Here is a 19,785-nt window from a genome sequence, read left to right as displayed (position 1 = left end):
AGCAAAAAAGAAGCAAATGCGGTGACAATGAGTGCCCCGACTACCAGATACCCAGTTTTTATAGGGCTTGTCAAAAGTCGTGGCCTACTTAAGTGGGATTTCGTTTATAAGAAACTAAAAATAATCGCATTGCGAAATCTACTTAAATTATACTAATAAAATGTCCCAACTTTCAGTAGATTTACTGAAGGATCATTATACTTGAGGATCATGTATTGAAAGAAAATTTGTATATGATTATTATCATCATTTTTGAGTTAACTTCGGAATAGGTGAATATTTTCTATATATTTATCAGCTATATCCACTTAACTGAAACTATTTAAACTTTAAGAATTAGAATACCCAAAATAGATTCTCTCTTTAAGCTCTAGCTAAAACCAATATACCCTGCGTGATTGTTGTCTATTGAAACTTTGGAACTGCAGTTGCAAGATCCAGTTGACGCTTCCACAGCCGATTGGCAGCCAATCGGGCCTGTTGCTCCTCTGTTTGCCATCGTTTAGTGGCCAGCAGTCAAGTCAAATAATATAGCGTACATCTATCGAACGGATCCACACAGTAGTTGGCCCTTGTAATAGTCGTGAGTTGGGTGCATCGCAAACTATTGCTAATTGAATAGTACACACGATGGCAGCGTTGTTCTCTTCTCGACTATTAACTGGAATCTGTCGCTTCGCTTTTTGTCTGCCGGTTCAGTTATTTCTGTAATTAACATTCGGCCAAGACTCCAAGGCTCGCCAGGATTCTCTGTCAATTGGCTTTGTCGCGACATTGTTTGGCCTCTGGGGAGACAGCTCGTGACGCTGGAGATTCTACCGATTCATTCCGTTTCCCGGTAATCACAGGGTTCGGTGACAGGAGTGCAAAGGTAATGGGTAACGCCAACACAGGTTGGATAAATATTTGAATCCTTTTAGGCCCCTGCAGGGGTTGTAGGGTGTCCTTTTACTGCTCATTTGAATGCCAAACATCAATTGTTTAAAGGCATTTAATTGATTTTTAATTAGCAATTTTCGGTTCTGAAGAAAAAAAGGGGTATATTTCTAAACTCTTAAGATTTTTTGAGTTCGACTTAAACTTTATTGTAGTTAATTGTGGGCACTTCTCCACACATTTCTTGTATTATTTGATTTGAAAACAGTTTCCCATTTGTATTTTACGTAAATGCCGTCCAAAATGAAGGAAACTTGATTGCTTTTATGTGCAGCAGTTCATTGAAACGAAATTCGTTTAGAATACATTTTGCAAGCCAAAACTTCTATTCATACAAATCACTTGTTCGACATAAATGACCGAAAAATTGGGTCAATCACTGGCCGAACCTTTCGTTTTCGCTCTTTACATAATTATTGGAACGTAACATTTGTCACACAAAAATCGAGAGATAGAGAATGGAGTCGGCTCGAAGCGAAAGTGTTTGGCCCAACCCAACAGAACCGGACAATCGCAAGCCTAAAAACCCAACCCAAAAGCCTGGGCCAAATGGCTTTGCGTGCCAAATTGCAGGCTGAAATGGTTATCTCCCTGGTTTTTCTGTTTTATAATTTGTAATGACAAAATGCAATTAATTGCTGGGATTGTCCGGACATAGATGAGTTCTGCGCGATAAAAACTAATTACGGTTTGCCATTTCACAGATTTTTTTTTACCGATTTAGTTAAAAAATAGACATTAATCGAAACAAAAAGACGGGAAACAAATACGATGACTCGCCGCCGTTGTTTATTACTTCATTAAAAGCGAATTAATACCGCTCTTCACTTGCTGTGCGATTTGTTTAAATCAATAATGAAAACAAGCAACAACAATGAGCTTTTCGGGCCAAGAAAAAGGCCAGATCAAAACACCAAATCGAACCAGCCCCGGTATATAGGAACCAATCCCATTCGAGGCGATGCGATCCGAAGCGAGGGGCTTCCACCGGACAATGCCGATAAATTAGAAAATAATGCGCACCCATTGTCCGCTGGCTTTGTTTCATTTAAGCGCTTTTGTTGTTTGCGTTTTGTTATTATTGTGGGGCCCCCAGCTCAGCGGCGATGACCCCACCCCCAGCCCCATTGACCCCGCACCCAGCTCCCTCTACGGTGTCGACTGGTGGGAATCAGAGGAGTCTTGGCCTCCCAATGCCCTGCCCAAGGGTGTGAGAAAAACCGAAAGCCTTTGAAAATATATTTTCAATATTTTCCAGAATATTTTTAGGATTACTATCTTGTATTTATTTCTAATATCCACTTTTTTAAAATTCATATAACATATATATTTTTGATTCAGAAAATATTCTTATAGGTATAATAAATATAAGGTCTTTATTCACTTTTAAATATTTATAAATATCTCTAAGTTAGGCACCAACATTAAACAAATAACTAAAAGGTTGTGCTATAATGAGTAGAAAAATAAGATTTGAGAACTTAATTTTCTTAATCTTCGCATTTGCTCAACTAGATTTTTTCCCATATTTTATCTAACAGAAAATATGTCACTATAAAATTTTTAATATTTGAAGAAAGTAAGAAATAATATTTAAACTATATTAGTTACCTCTTTTAGACCTCCCTCTTAAACTTTTTTTTAACTCTTAAGAGTATTCCGTTCTCTACCATTTTCTTAACGATTTAACAAAATCATTTTCGTTATTCCGCCTTGTGTTTCTTAGTGCCTCTGTCCGTCTGTGTTTTTGCTACACGTTTCTCAACTCTTTTCAACTTTTGTTGAATGAAGCTGATTACTCAAATTTGGTTTTGTTTACGATTCGTCAAGGTGTTGATGAGTTGAGCAGACCCCGCCCTCGGCCCCTGGCCCACCCATCCGCGACCGAACTGTTGCCAAAAAAATTGTTATTAAATGTGATTAGTGCCTAACAAAAAGCAGAGCACAATTCCGTTGCCCCAAGTAGATTCTTCTTTCTGGCCTGGTCGGGGCTTACAGTTATAATCCTAAGCTATTGGCAGTTAACAGAAGAGGGGCCATGCCAAGCCATCTGGTGGCGTTTAACCCATTGAGCAGTTCGGTACCTGACAATGGGCCAAATGCAGTTATCGATAAAGACTGCTTTTCTATTTGATATTTTCTGTTGCTGTTTCTATTTATGTAGCTATTGGCATGGCTGTTTCTCCACTCTTAGCGATGTCTTGCTTTCTTTTCTGGCTGCGGCTTTCTTCTGGATCTATACACAGGATGGGATAGGTGGTATGTATCGCATCGACATCGGGCGCAGATGGCCCGATGATGTTTGGCATGTCCATTGTGAGGGGACCTTTGTCCTATCAATCCCCAGACCATTTTTCCGGAGTCGTGCCGAGTGTACGGGTTATTTGTTTGGCCGGGAGCCTGCATTTCCGTCTCTTGTTTGCCAAAAATGTAAACAGTTTGCGTTTTGTGCGTAATCGGCTGCGTAATCCCTTCGCCCTCCGCCCTCCGTTTAGTACGCGTTATGTAATCGCTTGTCGGGCCAATTCGAGGAGTTAATTATGTCATAATAGACGGACGGGGTACCGAACTCGTTAGGTCCCCTCGAGTCATCTGTTTGCCTTGTGGCAGTTGTTGGTTTTGTTCGTCCTCCCTCTGCGCTTCCAGTTTTGGGGATCTGCAACTCTTCCTTTGTGAGGACGTCTGGTTTCGGGTCCTGTAACACGGGGCAAATCAATGTGTTAGCCGAGCCAAAATTAAGCCATTTCCTTCCGAGAATTTAAACGGCATGAGGAACTGCCAGGGGCTTTTGTGGCCTCCTCCATGTGTTGTGGGGATTACGTGTTTGTCCAAAAACAAGGTTCTATTGTTGCGGCTCACAAAAGATGGGCCCAGATGAATCCAAACGATTATCAAATAATTAAGAACTACAATCATTTTTAATGAAGGCTTATAACTATTTTTTGTTTTAACCTACGCCCTATTTAACAAATTAAAGTCATTATAAAATACAAACAAATTTCAAACCCCTATCATTTTAATAAACCATATTAAATAAAACATTTTTTTAGATTTTAGCATCAATACATTGATTTTAATCACTTCCTGATGCTTGTAATTTTTATTCTAATATTTATATTTTCCAGTTTCCTCAGTATTTCCCGCTCAACACTCAACCCGTCTAACTGAAGTGCTAAAATTTTCACCACTTCCCTAGAAACCCTTCAGCAATTTCCATCCCACTGCGCGCTTTTATCATTCGGCGTCCATTTATCATAATCAGTGGCCATTCAGAGGCACCACGGCAAAAGTGACAAATTTTAAACAAATTAATAAAAAATTAAAAACACAAGCTGTGGAAATGAAACTGAAACCAAACGGGAAGGACACCCGCTACAGGCCACAAAAAAAACAGAGGGGGAGGCTGCACTCGTGGAGGAGAGGGCCTCGGAACATGCTAATAAAACCCAAATTGACGATAAAATTATTACAAATTTATGCAAATACATATTTGCGCGGCTGGGGAGGGCCAAAGTAGCTGCCCTCTAGAGCACCCTGGCCTAAGCAAATTAATGGGCTGGCACTTGAGTCTCAAGCTGAATGGTGGCAGGCAATCCTAGTCCGAGATGCACCGGCGATGGGTCACAGGGATCTGGCATATCTGGTGGTGGTTTCCGCACTTATCGAGCCATGAGCCATGAGCCATGATTCCATGCCATGATTCGGGCAATAATTTATACGCCAATGCGCACGCGATGTGCGATGTCCTGCTGCGCGTAAACAGGAAACAAATTACGCTCGAGAGCAGTTATGAAATGCCATAAAGACTCCCGGATCTCCTCCTGCTCCTGCTCCTGCTGCTGCTGCCCCTGCTCCTGCTCCCGCTGCTGTTGTTGTCCTCGTCTCACTGGACAGGAACAATAATGCATTAGGCAGCCGCAACGATGCCATGGATCGCATCCAAGTGCACTGCGAGAAATATATGTTTATTTATTGCCTTTAGAAGGAGGAAAGAACAGTTATACTTAAAAATTAAAATAAGCAAAATATTGTAGAAATTTTATTAAAATATTATGTTTACAAATATAACAGTCTCTCCAAATTCTATAGTATATTTTTTTGTAATTTGAAATTTAAAAGACTAAAATTTAAAAAAATGTACGCCGAATAAATATTAGATAAGGGTTAAATCTTAAATGATTATATTATGAAAAATAAGTGAGAAAAAGTCGAAATAGAGAGAACACATTACCTGTAGCTATATTTTCAAGTGTAGCAGAGAACCCAGAGCAGAACGGAACAGAATAGACAATGTGGCGACGGGCCAGGGATTCGGGGCTTAATTCCAATCCAATCCCTTTTCCCAGCCCCTGCCCCAACGCCTTCTGACACGTGGTGAGGGGCGGCCAGGACTTCGAATCGGAAGTTTTCCACTCGGCTCGCGTCATAAAAATCCTTTCATTTTGCTGGCCCATTGTCATGCGAACGCTGGACGCCCGCCAAGAGCCTCAGAACATAATGGAGAGTCCCGGGATCAATTGGAAATATTTTAAAAAGTATACAAATAAACCCCTTAAAATATGGTAAAAAATAATAACCAAGCTCTATTGGCGACTGATACTTATTATACGCAGCCTTTCGAGGCGAAAATTTGAGGCTTTTCCCTGGGAATAAGTTACTAATTGATGCCCACGTTGGTTTAAGCCTCTTAGAACTCATAAACAGATTATATTTTTGTAAGGCTACCTTAGCGATAAGGTAAATAGCTTAATATGAGTATTGGTATAAAATGCGTGTTTTCTTTTAATTATTTTTTTATGTTTAAAAATATTTCATGGATTTTAAAATAAACAGCTCTGTAAAAAATGTCTTATACACACATTTTTCACAAATATCCATCCATTTCCCTGATTAACAGCTAATTTGCCTGCTAATGGCTATGATCCTTTGTCAGCTTTTCACCTTTTTTCTGATTCAAATAAGTTGTGATTTTTCAATTCCCAGACGGCGATCATCAACACATCAACCTCATGTGCAGGGCGTAATTGTTTTGGCACTCGACGTCGAGCGTCCAGCTCGAAAATCTGAATATATTCGGGATTCAGAACAAAAAGCCAAGAGCCCATCTCATCAATCGCTGTCGCTCTGGGAGGGTTGGACGGGAAAAAAGCGAGGCAAACCACAAATTTGTCGCCCAGGTCGGGGTAAACTATTCTCAGCATTCCATACACACATTGCTTTGACAAATGCCTGGCACCTAATCAAATTTGATACAGCTGAATGGGCCTCGAACGGCAGCCGTGTATGCAAATAGGTCCTGTTCTGCGCCACTCCTGTCCTCCGTGCAATCAGTTGTCAAGTTGCGGCTGGTTGCAAATTTATCATCATTTAATTTCCATTTGGCGTTCGTGCCAAATGTTAATGACGCTGTTGAGTTGACAACAACTCGACTCGCTGCGACTTCACTCGGGGAAAATCAGCGTTATCCTTGCACTTACGTCTGCAATTTCCTAGCTGCTTTGACGCCCTGTGCCCGCTGACAAATTGTGTCCCAGTCGACATCGCGCATTCGCCCCGTGGGCCGTGGGCCCGCTTTCTGCCATCGTCGCTGCTCATTTGCCTAAGTGCGCCGTGCTGTTTGTGCGGTGGAGGCTTTTAATTAATTGTTAGCCCGCGACTTATTGACGGTCTGGTTGGTTGGCTGGCTGCTTGGCAGCACTGCGCAGCACTCGGCACCACTGCAGTGGAGGCAGAAAAATGTCAAACTAGCACTTAAAAAGCCGCCACGCTTTGCTACTTGTCAACCACGCGCCACAGTCGCCGTGGCAGTCGGCTGTATCCACGGCTATAGCCACCCTCGACAATATGTTGCACGTCCAGACGGAGGGGGTAGTCGGCTGGGGTAGTGGCCCAGGGGAGTGGGGAGCGCTTGTCGATTTTGAATGAAATATGAGGCGCGACACTAGGCTGCAAAAGTTGGCATCATTGGAAAATAACTTGAGTAATAACAAATCGATTTTTAAACGCAAAAATAAAAAAGAAATGAAAAAGGAACTATTATTTTTAAGTAACATAATATAAGCGTCAAAACATAAAAATACGAATATTAAACATTTTTAAAATTATGAGAGACCTGACCCTAAGCTGCTAAAATTGGCATCATTATAACTTGAGTACTAACAAATCGATTGTCAAGGGCGGAATTAAAAATATGAAAATATTATAGATATGAATTACATAGTAAGTATACATAAGAGTCAAGCCATAAAAGGAAAGAAATAAATATTTTTAGAACTAAGAGAGGCATGATCCTAGGCTGCAAAAATTGGCATCATTGGAAAAATAACTTGATTACTAATAAATATATTTTTGAATGCAAAAAGAGAACTTATTAAACAAAAATTATAAAACGATAAAAATACATATTTTTAACATTTGGATTATTATAACTAGTATTTTTTGACTAAGCAACAGCTTGTATAAGTTTAAATTTCACAAAATACTACATTTAAGAAAAAATATATATAAATGTTACAAAATATAACAAAAATATATTTCTATGGTATTAGATTCGGATATTAAATTCAATACATAATGGGCAAGAATAATTATATATATGTACAATAAAGAATATATATATACCTTTTACAACAGAGTTCGTTTTAAAATGTTACATTAAATATTACTCAATAATGTATACACTTTTATCTGAATATATCTCACATGAAATATTTTTTTAACATTATGTTATTAGGTATCCCCACTTTTGTAGCCCAGTGTAGCAGGCTAAACATCCCTGCTAAGCAATTGCAAATATGAAACAGTTTGACAAAAAGCCACCACCCACAAATTAGGCTGCATAACCAGTGACACAAAACGGGGAAAGGAAGGGGGAAAGTGGGAGGATTCGGCAGAGGACAGACACTGCCGCCATGTTTAGGATGTACTAGCTGCGTTGGGGAGGAGGACCTTATACAGGGAACTCTGAGAGTTACAAAGCAGACAACAGCTTGACCCCTTTGCAGGCCGATCCTACCATCCAGTTAATGTTTTATGGCACCCGCAACCCGAACTGCAGATAGCCAGAACCTTCTGCGTAAGAAAGTTATTGGGAAAACGCAAGGGAAAACTGGGAAATGAGAACGGCCGACTGGCGACGAGGTCGTCGCAATAATTTGGCCGACAAATTGTATCACCGTTATTAGCTAATCCGTCTGGTCCTTTGTCGCTAATCCGCCGGATTAGCGAGTTCATCTTTCGCCTAAAAAAGTGCACAAAAACATACGGATTTTTGGGAAAAGTTGCCGGCTAATCCGGGTCTCGAGGTGCCTCAGGTAGCCAAACACTATATGGGAAGCAGCAACAACAACCCAAACAGACAGCAGCCCAATGGGTATGCGTAAAGATCTCGCGACATTCTGCACACTCCTTTCTGCGGACCGGACGCTAATCCCCGGTCATAAAGTCGTAAAAAATCGAAGCACCAGCGGAGGCTGCAAATTATATTTGTATACAGACGTGACCAAATGGGACGAAAGGCGTGGCTTCTGGGAGCAGGAGGCGTAGGCGAGTCGGGTCGTAAAAACGTTTTCGACCATCCTTAAAAACCCAATGAGTTGGAATGGAATTTCAATTACTCGACTTCGATCTGTGCGATAATTTTGTCGATGAGCTTGGGGGGAACTACGGATTAGAGAGGCGTGAGCGGGGCTTTGTTTTAGGCCAGGCTTAGTTGGATGGATGGATTAGGTCTTTAACCAAAGTTGATCACTTCCGTTTGGACTTACTTGCAATCCTTGGGAGTTTTCACTGGAGTCAATGATTGTTAATAAATTTTATGACCTGCATTAAAAAAAGTCACTAACGACTCAAAATTGAATATCAATTTAAGCTAACATCAGTTTTTATAGCTGAATAACATGAAAAATCATTTGAAAGCGCCTAAAGAATTCGCGTATCTGAAAGATACTTCTATCTTCCTGAGCTGAATTTTCTTTGGACTACAAAATATATTCGGCTTTTTAAATTATAAAATTATTCATTAAATATTTTGTTTATATAAATGTATTTTGTTTTTAAAACAGGCATTAAAATATTTTATGAACATTTAAAAACACATTTTAAATTTTCCTTCCCGAGATCCAATTAATCCCCTTAATCACTCCATTTACTTCTCCAATCTACACCCATACCACTTAAGCCCCATCCAAATAATGTTCTAAAGGGCTAAGCCCGAAGAATCCAATTTTTTTATAATTATTCATTAGCACGTCAATGCTGGGTAAATATTTGTTAGTTGTAGATACCGAATAAAGAAGGCAGAGCAAACGGCGAGTGGAGAAACAAGCCAAGAACCAGCAACAAAAAGGCCCATATCAACAATACGCATAATAACAACAATAATCAATATTTGATATTTTAACACATTTGACATACTCTACGGATGGGGAGGGGAAGGGTAAGATTGAATGGACCCCGAAGAGTAGAAAACGGCAATCAAAAAGCCAGAGTTCGAGGGAAGACAATGCAAGTGGATTTATTAATGACCGCAATTATTCTTATTATTATTACGAGAAGAAGCCAAAAATCAAAACGGAAAAAACACTCGTTGATTTCTTTCGCCAGGGTATTCTGTTACACTCTGAATAGTGAGGTCTTAGAGGGCCTGGGACCCCCGTTGATCCCGAAAAAAAAACACACACACAATGCGACCCCCATACCAAGCTCGCAGAGACGACCTTTTGTTCAAACTATCGAATTCTGTCTTGGAGGCGCAAAATAAACAGCGCATTAATCAATAGAAATTAATACACAACGGCAAATAGTTGTATAATGGCAAATCAAATTTTAGTCTTTTCTTCTCTGCCCAGCGGGTGTAAGCTAACCAAGAAAAACGCTCGCTCGAAAATGAACAAAATAATGGTTAAAACACCCAGAGACAAGGTTAATTTGATCAAGAGGAGAGGAGTTTGGGCTGAGATGAACACTACAAAAAACAGAAAACTCGTCCGCATTACGAGGTGATGATGAAATGAGTGTTTTAGGACCACATTTACTCGAATGACTCACTCAGTCGAGTTGAGAGTTGCCTTATGAATATTCAAATCAGTAATGAATTTCGTTGATAATTTCGATCCGAGTTGAGAGCATAAACTCATTTAATCTCAAAGTTAATGGTAAAAATAAGATAATCCAATTAAGGAAATGAAAATATATTCATTGAAAATGTGAAGCAGAAAATGCTGAATATCATTATGTTAAAGAGAAAAGTTGGGCCTCAGGCGTTAGGAAAATGTTCAACTCTTTTATGAGTTTATATAAGGAGTGATAATTCAATGGGAAATTAATATTTCATTCGTTTTTAGGATGGAATCCATTCTAGGACTCGAAACTTCCCTTTTGAGGGTTGCCATACGAAAAAGATATTTTATTTTTCCAGACGTTTCTAGATTTGTTATCAAATCTTGAAACTAGACACCAGTTCCCATTCCTTTAAGCTGAATTGAATAAGCAGATTGTCGTATTTGGTTTTCTCAAATTAGTTTTGTTTTTATTCATTTTTAAATGTCTTTGTTTTGCGTTGGCTTTCATAAACCACTTTTTGCTTAGATGATAACGTTTACTTTTAATACAATTAATAATACAATAATACATTGATGCACGTTCTTTCCTCGCATTCGGGGCTACACTGACGCTATAACGAAATTGGCTGGGGTATTTACAATTTGAGAGGGTCACGCGTTTAAACCTAGCAGATACATTTAAGGTTGGGTGCTGATGCGAAAAAAACAACAAGGAGGAGGAGCTCTCTCAATGCTTAAAACTAAATAAAATTAATTTACAATTAGGTATTTGTTTTTTTCCATTTTCTCGTCCGTGGCGTAGTGAGTGCGCTAAATAAATTATAGTTTATAGTTTGTGTATTGGCTAGGAATGTTTTGGGTGTGTGTTTGTTTTTACTTAGTGCTAAGACTCTAAGATCTGAAGTGCGCGAAGATTGTACTAGAATTAAGCGGAGGAGTGGCTTGGAGGATTGGCTTACTTAGAGCTTTTGAAGATTTAAAACCAGTGGATCACTTTGGGAATGCTTCAACAATTGTACTCTACTCTGTACTCTACCCTAAATCGCTGCCCTAATAGAGCACCGGAACCGGTCGCCTCAGGGCGCTGTCCATGGAGCCGTCCATGCCATTGGGCGTGATGGTGCCGGGCGAGGAGCCCGGCGAGGAGGTGGACGAGGATGTGTACAGTCCGGCGGCGTTGGCGGAGTGGGCGGCGTACAGCGAGGGCGCCGTCATGCCGGAGTAGATGCCCGAGTAGAAGCTGCTCAGCGACGAGGGCGGCAATTGGGGCGGGGCTTGTCCTTGCTGCTGACCTTGGTTGTTCACCGCCGCCGCCGCCGCTGCCTGGGATTGATGGAGCTTGGACAGGGCCAGCGGATCGAATCCCCCGAAGTACGGCACCGGATAGCCCTGGTCCAGATGGTGAGAGGGTGCAAAGTACGGCGGCAGTTGGTGGAACGGATTGTAGCCTCCAGCTCCGGCTCCTGGACCGGCTCCCAACTTCTGTTGGCCCATGCCGCCGGCCTGCATCTGCAGTCCACCCTGGGGTCCGGCGGTCAGCGGGTTCTTGGGCTTGCGGCGCGGGCGGTACTTGTAGTCGGGGTGCTCCTTCATGTGCAGGGCCCGCAGGCGCTTGGCCTCGTCGATGAAGGGCCTCTTCTCGGACTCCGCCAGCAACTTCCACTCGGCGCCCAGGCGCTTGGAGATCTCAGAGTTGTGCATCTTGGGGTTATCCTTGGCGATCTGACGGCGCTGCAGGCGGGACCAGACCATGAAGGCGTTCATCGGACGCTTGATGTGACCCTCCTGGCCCGGCGAGGTGGCCAGGCTGTGCATGCCGGCGGACTGGTGGCCCGAGCCGGAGTTCAGGCCACTGCCATTGCTGCCCAGGCTGCTCTGGCTGCCCAGGCTGCCGGCGGAGCCGATGGAGCTGTTGGGCGACAGGGTCTGCTGGGCTGAGACGGCCTGGTGCATGTGGTGCGGGGTCATGTGACTGGACATGTGGTGACCCATGCCCGAGGCCGAGTTCACTCCCTGGCCGGCGGGTCCGCTGGGCGATCCGCCCATGGCCGCCAGACTCTGGGAGTAGTGCAGCACCCGCTTGATATCCATGTCCATGCCGGGGCTCAGCTGGAGCTGAGCCTGCGGGGCGTAGTCCTCCAATCCCTGGGCCTGGCCCAGATGGAAACCGTAATTGGGATGTGTCGATAAGGTGGCCATTCCAGCTATTTGCTTCACTTTCAACACTTCACTTTCTAGAGCACACTGTCTGTGGTTAAACTGCGATTTGATTGGGATATCTGTTTATCTGGTTTTTGTCTCTGTGTCAATGACTGTCTTGCTTTCGCTTTGCTGCTGCTTTTCGCTCTTGCTTTGCTTCTGCTCGGCTCGACTGCTTTTTTGTGACTGATTTGTGTGGCGTTCCAGTGAGGCCGACACGACTGCAGCCAAATCCCGTTTTCTCTGCGAAAGAGAGTGGCGTAGTAGTGGACGAGCAACCCTCGCTGCGGGGCCCAGGTAAGCCAGCGGAAGTGCGAGCAGGACGGTCGGTGCGTTGCTTACCTGGGAGAGAGTTGCGCCGCCGTCGCGCTCTCACTCACACATAGCGCCTTCTCTCTTTCGTTTTGTGGCCCATTGTTCCATTGGCTTTGTTCCATTGGCTCCTTTATATCGGTTATAGTTGTTCGCCCATTGAGGGGTGTGTTCAATAGAGCAGCTCAATAGAGCCAAAAGCCAGGCAGCTCGTTCGGCTCCGACTTCGTGTTACTCGATTTGGCGACCCCATTTCTGGGGGGCAGGGGATCCACAGAGAGCGAGAGAGAGAGAGAGCGGGAGCACATTGATTTTCGCACAGTGGGCACACAATTTCCGTTATTGTTTTGCACGTCGACGTTGCACTTCCGCATCTCCCTGGCAGCCAGAAGGAGAGAGGAAGAGGCCCAGCCTGCGAGGGAGAGAGTGACACTCTCTCTCCACTTGCAAGTGTGCGTGTGTGTGAGTGTGCTGGTGTGTGTGTTGGGCCAATCACAATGGGCCTTTGGTGTGAATTTTTGTCCATTGTGGGTGTCTGTGTTCAGCTATATACCGTCCTCTATGTGTACTCTATGCCCTGCACTATGTGTGTGTGTGTGTGAAAGGACTTTTTAGTTTGTGAAAAGGACATGGAAACACGCTTTCCATTCTCTCGCCCCGCTCTGCATTCTCCCATCTCCATTCTCGCATTCTTTCATTTCGCTCGCCATTCTTCGCCATTCTTTTCCGTTTCCTTTTTGCCACTTCTTCCTGGCCGCTCCAGAAAGGATATTACTGCAATTATTTACTTATTTGGCCATAGAAAAGTGAGCCCGCATAAAGGAGCCCACAAAGCAGCGAGGGGAGGTGGGGCGGTCTTCACCCAGATGCATGTAGAACGGTGCTATGTGCCTGGCTACAGAGATGTTTTAGCCATCCTTTATTTCTGGCGCACTAAATAAGCAGCAGGTCGGTTTCACTGCATCCTCTTACATGGATTTGGCAATCGAATAGTTTTGGGTGCTTTTAGGTGGATTTTAGTAGTATAATCTAATCAGGGTTCCTGTTCGTAATTGCCACTCATCAGGGTATTATTCATACCTAAAATGGGCACTCTCTTGCTCTCAGAGTCTTTTCCAGCTTTAGATTTTTACATAAAAAGTTTATAATTTAAAAAAGGACGAAGAATTCTAGCTAGAAAACAATATTTTAAACAGATCCTTTGAAACACTAACCAATTAGTTAGAAATTTCCGTTTTAAAACGATGCTATGATAATATATTTTTAAGAGATCTCTGGATCCCAAAGTACATAACCCCCAGCACCGCCCTACACTTGCCCTCTCTTTCTGCCCCTTGTACACCGCCCTCCATTTCCGTTTCCCTTTCTCCCACACACGCACACGCACCCACACACACCGACGCACCAAAGCTTAGTGCAGTTTCCAATTGCATTTACAAAGCTCTTATACCTGGCCCATAGCGTAAGAGCATAAAAAGCTTTCAGCGTTCTCAACGTTTCCTTTGTGTCTGCTTTCCCCCAAAAAAAATGGAAGAAAGGACAACGGCAACAACAACGAATCTCAAATAATAACGAAAGGAAAAACTGTTGTACGTTGTGTAATGGAAAAAGTTTTGTCCGGGCCACATTTTTCTTTCTAAGTATTCAGCATTTCACTTAGCAGACGAGGACACTAAGTGAGTGATAATAGCACAGAGAGTGAGATAAAGAAAGCAAAATTGGAAGGCTCTTGCTTTAACAGATCTTAAGACTCAAATGCGGCTTAAACTAATGCTAAAATTACAATATAGTTTCTGATGAATTCTTTATTATAAGACATCTTAGAAAATATGTATCCAAAATGTAAGAAAAAAATAAAAGAATCAGAAGCAAAGGAAAGTGTATATTCCTGAACATAAAACTAGGACTCTTTCCACCTATATTAAAGCTAAATTTACGATATAATATCTGAAGAATTCTTTATTATACGGTGTCCTAAAAGATATATAGGTCCAAATTCTAAAAATGAATATAGAAATCAGAATCAAAATAAAATGTATACTCCTGAGCCTAAAACTGGGATTCTTTCCCCTTATATTAAGGCTAAATTTACTATATAATACATGAAGAATTCTTAATTATACATTATCTTAGAAGATATAAAGGACCATAATCTAAAAATAAATACAGAAATCAGAATCATAATACAATGTACATTTACAATATATTATCTGCTCAACAAATTTTGATTTTTTCAACTTAAAATAAAGCTAAATTTACTATATAATATCTGAAGAATTCTTTATTATATGGTTTTTAGAAGATATTTAGAATCAGCATATAAATATATAATATAATTATATAAAACATTTTATAACGACTTTTTATGAATACTAATATTTATTTATCAAATCACAGAATAACAAATAAAGAAGAATAGTCCCTTAAATCTACCTTTCATATCTCTAGTTCGTAAACCCCGAACCCCATAAAACTCTACTTACTGTGCGACAGATGTCAGCAGTTAAAAATTTTATGAGTACATTTTTAATTTCATCGCTTGGTGACAGGTGAGAGATGAGTCAAGTTGTGCCGTGATTACTATTATTCGAATACAATATTAACCATTATCCTGTCGCCAGAAATCACCCTCACCGCTTAACCCATTCCGAATTCTCCGATTCTCTGTGGAGAAAGAGGAACACTCGCGTTTCATTGTTTTCTCCTGCATTGTTGTTGCTCTCGATTGTCGATTGTTGTTGTTTTCATTCAATTGTCATTTGGGGAGCTGGTTTCTGTTTTTTATTTTTTGTACTCCGCAAATATAATTTTTTTCATTCATTCTTTTTTTAATTAAATTCAGGAACAATCGCGCAAATGTGAGACTCAACAATGTCCAGAATGGATTCAATGATAATGACAAAAATGAAACGAACATAAAGCCAAATGAGGTTACATTCCCACCATTGTTCGGTTGATTGAATTGTTCAATTATTGATATGGCTAGCTATATATGCGTGTATCATTTTCGCAAGTTATACATATACTTTTCCCTTACTTTGAGTTACATATATTATGATGATATGATGAGTGCGCCTCGCACCTGGCATCGGCAGATGGAAGAGGAATCGTTTTGGCTGGATTTTCTCACGTTTTTAGTTCGGCCTTTGTTCATTTTGCATTTCCATTTTCCACCCACTGGATTTTTCCTTTGATTTCCTCTGGTTCCTGGCGTACGTGTCCATTTGATTGCCTCACAGATTTCGGCGCTTTTCACATGTCATTCCAGTTAAGAGCATTTTTGGCATGCTCACGAATTTCCCTGCCTTTCCTCTGCATTTCTGACGCTCTTATGCTTTTCATTTTGGGTCGGAAAAATAAAAAATTATGGCGCATTTATCGTTTGAAGTTGATGGAGGGGGATTCTTTGGGGGATGGCGGATCCTGCATAGGATTATAAACACATTTTCGTTGTCAAACCATATAGGGTGTGAAATGGATAGAGAATTTCCATTTCTGGTTGGGGGTGTTCTAAATCTATATATATTATTATATTATACCTTTTGCAGTGAATTTATATTAACAATGCGGTATATAGATCATATCTTCTAATATACTTACACATCCCCATTTACCTGTAAAGGTAAGTAACAATGAGCTCTAATGGTATTATAATTTTACATTTCCCATCATATCCGGGCTGCGTTTCCAGGTCCGGGCGTGATTGTGCGACAAGAAATGGCCAAATTGTCTCAGGAATTTGGCCACTCGGCTCATCCCAAGCTCAGACCATTAGGACAACAAAACGAGCCTTTCTCCTGGGGATGCTCTATCTATAGCGATAAAGGGTCGCCCACATGTGCTGACGACTTCCGTTTCGGCTTCACCTGATGCAGGACCGGTTCCTCCACTGTCATGGATGTTGCACAATTCCTGCAACTTTTGTATCCGTTTTGTGCACCCATTGTTTTGCCCCGTTTCGAGGGAACTCGAGGAAAACAATCGCGTTGTTTATCGTTCTGCATGGGACACTATTTCCGGGGTCAGTTATTGTCATTTGCATTGTACAAATAATATTTCGCAATATCATCCCAGGAAAAACAATCAATTCACTTTTTTTTTTTGTTGTGTTCCTAGCAACTTGCGGTGTTTGCTCAAAGGATAATTGCCGGGGAAAACATGTGTAAGCCCGGCATCGACTTGTTCAGCCCTGGTTGAATGTGGGAAAATGCAATGCAAATCCAATTGTCGGAGCTGTCAGAGCGTAGGTCTTCGATGGCCACTCATAATCCCTGCTCGATTAGAGTTCATTACGTTTCCAGGTCCTAGATGTCATAACAGATTAACCGAGAAACCTTAACACATCTCCCCCACCACCTCCTCCGCCCTCATTGTTCTTAACCCTTCCGCGCCGCTTCCACCATCCAGCCACTTGGACTAAACGATGTTAATTTCTTAAACGAAGTTCGAGTGCCCGTCCAGTGGTGGTGGGGTTAACTTACGACTCGGCCTGGGATCTCGTCTTGAGGTCCTTTTCACTCGTTTGTAATCGAAACGAGCCACTTAAGGAACCGCCGCGATCCTTGAGTCAAATTTCTTTATGCCTCGTTTTCATATTTCATTTCATTTCTATTCTTTTTGCACATTTTTCTCCTGGCGAATTTAGGGGTTGCCCTCGAGGGGAGTGGGGTTGTCTTTCAAGTGCTTTGATACACTGCGGAGAAAACAGGAGTTAGATCGTAAGGAAAGTGTTGAAAAGTATGCTATAAAATTATCCTACATTTTGAAACCTCAAAAAAAAAGTACTCCAAAAGTATGCTATACATTTTTTCTGCGTTTTGAAACCTCCAAAAGTATTTTAAAATCTGCTATGAGTAAGAAAGCGGAGTTCTGGCAATTATCCTAAATAGTTTTATGAATATAGGGATATTAAAAAGATATCTTAACCATCTAAAGATTCCTAGACATTATATTTTTATTCGGGTCACACACTGCTTGCCACTAGTAATCCTTTTAAGATTTCTGTGAGTCATCCATTCTTTCTGATTTTCTACCTAAATGAAGGTTCTTTTTTACCAAATTTTTCTCAGTGTGGGCCTAATTTTTGTTGTCGGGCAAATCGTCGCCGTCAAAGTGCCCACTCGATGCGACTTTCGTTTGAAGTGGGTTCCGAGATTCGGAACAGGCGGACGGAGCGGAGTTCAGAGGATTCTGGAATCGAGTGGCGAAGAGGTGAGTTTCCTTCCGGACCGACGTGCCGAATCCCACGGTGTGTGTTTACGACCAACAAGCACAGTTGGAACGGATTCCTCAATCCCATGTACAGCCTCCCATCGATTAGCTGCCGAAACCTGTGTCCAAATTTTGCGGTTTCATGGCCCGAGGCCAAAACACCAACGTTTTAATGGGCGGATGGGCGTGTCCCTGAGAAAACCGCTGCCAAATGAGGTCCACTCCACCTGACGGGCGGCTGTCAAAAGCAGTTTTCCAACCCACCCCGAGGATATAGCAGCTCGAATCGTTTTGACAGCCTGCAATCTGCTGCATTGATGTTTTACGCCTCCTCGGACTTTGAGCCGATTTATGACTTCATTAGATTCGTGTCTAAATAATAATATAATATTTAGAATCCAATTAGATCGATTTAAAATTTAAAAATTGTAGAATACAATTTTACAAATATAGTACTGTTAAACTTTTCAAAACTTTTGACTTTTAGATAAACTAATAAATTTCTAATAAATCATTTCAATTTAATTTGTGAATTATATCATAGTTGCTTATTACGTTTTCTTCCAGCAATTTGTTAGATAAATAACAATTACTTGATTAAAAATGAATATTATATTATTAATAAAATTTTTTAATATACAATTAACAAATTCCAATATTATTTCAGTTAGCAGTGGATAAATGCTGACTTCAATTGAAGCCGCAATCACTCGCCTTTGAGGCTCCATTTCAATTATCCTTTGGCATTCGCCAGTGCTTTGCTTTGATTTATTTTCCTGTGGCTTCTTCGCTTAATTAATTTCAGTCATTTGGCAAATGGTTTCGTTAAAGTCAAAGGGTTTGATTGAGCGCGCTTAATGCTGTCGGAGATCAAAGCGGCCTTTAAGCAATTCAGAAACACCTTTTGGCACCACCGCCCCTTTTCCCATTTTTCGCCTGTTTATTTGTGTGCTTTCCTATTTATTTTCTTTGGCTGAATGCAACATTTTCACTCAAGTGATTTGATTTGGCGAATTGAATTTGCGCTCCAAGTGTGTATGCATATCTAGACCAAGGCACATCCCCATCCACATCCGCCCAGCCCAGGACCATTCAATCCCGCCGTCAATCAGTCAGTCAGTCATTCAGACTTGGCGGCGTCGCCGTCATCGTTTTTGTGGCTGTTGTTGTTGATTGTTTGCTTAGCGTCCTCCCGCGAGACTCAAGTGGCAAAACATTATTTTGTTCAGGAAATTCAATTAAAACTTTGCGGTTTTTGTTGTTAGAATTTGTTTTTTTTTTCGCCTCCCTTCGGTTCTCAAGTGGTTTTCAATCAAATCGAGGCGTATTACTGAAATCCGGGAGGCGGGAGACAAGTATGCGATCAATAAATTGAAGGTGAGCTCGGAAGGTTTGTTTATTTAGGTATATTAGAAATGTGTTTGGGAACTAAGTAATAACATTATTTAAAAAAAATGTTAGCTCATAAACATATTAAATAAAGGTATGGCAAAGAAGAAAAGATTATTCTTATATTATTATTGAAAAATGTGCGAACAGTGGGGGAAAAAGAAAACATGATGTAATCTTCAAAAACATTTTATCTATTGAAGCCAATTTAAATAAGATTTAAGATAGTGATTTAAGATAACAATAAATAAAATAATTTAATCAAACCTAAAGAATTCGCGTCCTATCCTAAATACATGCTGTAACATACATCCAAAAAATTATATCTACTTAAGCATCTTTAAATACGATTTTTACCATAGGATTAATGATTTAAAATAATATGCAATTGAAGGTACTGACTTACATATAGCTTCAACAAAACCTAAAGAATTCGCGTTGATAACGATATCCTGAGATGTGGAAAAAATGCTTTAAAAGATGCCTTAAAAAATAAATATATAATAACTAAATGATGTTGCCTACATTCAAAAGATTATATCTGCCTAAACTTATTTAAATATTTAAAAAAGATTTTTAGTATAGAATTATATAGTTCAAATTATATGCAAAAAAAAGTACCGACCCAAATATAACTTCAACAAAACCTTAAGAATTCGCCTTGATACTGATATCC

General features: G+C 40.9%; 1 protein-coding gene across 1 annotated transcript; it reads right to left on the bottom strand.

Moving 5' to 3' along the window:
- Positions 1-10,438: 10,438 nt before the first annotated feature.
- Positions 10,439-12,400, bottom strand: LOC108035689 (SOX domain-containing protein dichaete). The gene has a single exon (XM_017111407.3). The coding sequence runs from the start codon at positions 12,195-12,197 to the stop codon at positions 11,049-11,051; it is 1,149 nt and encodes a 382-aa protein (XP_016966896.1). The 5' UTR covers positions 12,198-12,400; the 3' UTR covers positions 10,439-11,048.
- Between the last annotated feature and the right edge of the window lie 7,385 nt (positions 12,401-19,785).

This window comes from Drosophila biarmipes, chromosome 3L, assembly GCF_025231255.1.
Source record: "Drosophila biarmipes strain raj3 chromosome 3L, RU_DBia_V1.1, whole genome shotgun sequence".
NCBI classification, from domain to species: Eukaryota; Metazoa; Arthropoda; class Insecta; order Diptera; family Drosophilidae; genus Drosophila; species Drosophila biarmipes.
Note: the sequence above shows the minus strand (reverse complement) of the source record. Positions and strands in the feature narration are given on the sequence as shown.

Coding starts and splice junctions, on each gene's coding strand:
- LOC108035689 (XM_017111407.3), bottom strand. CDS start 12,197: ATGGCCACCTTATCGACACATCCCAATTACGGTTTCCATCTGGGCCAG.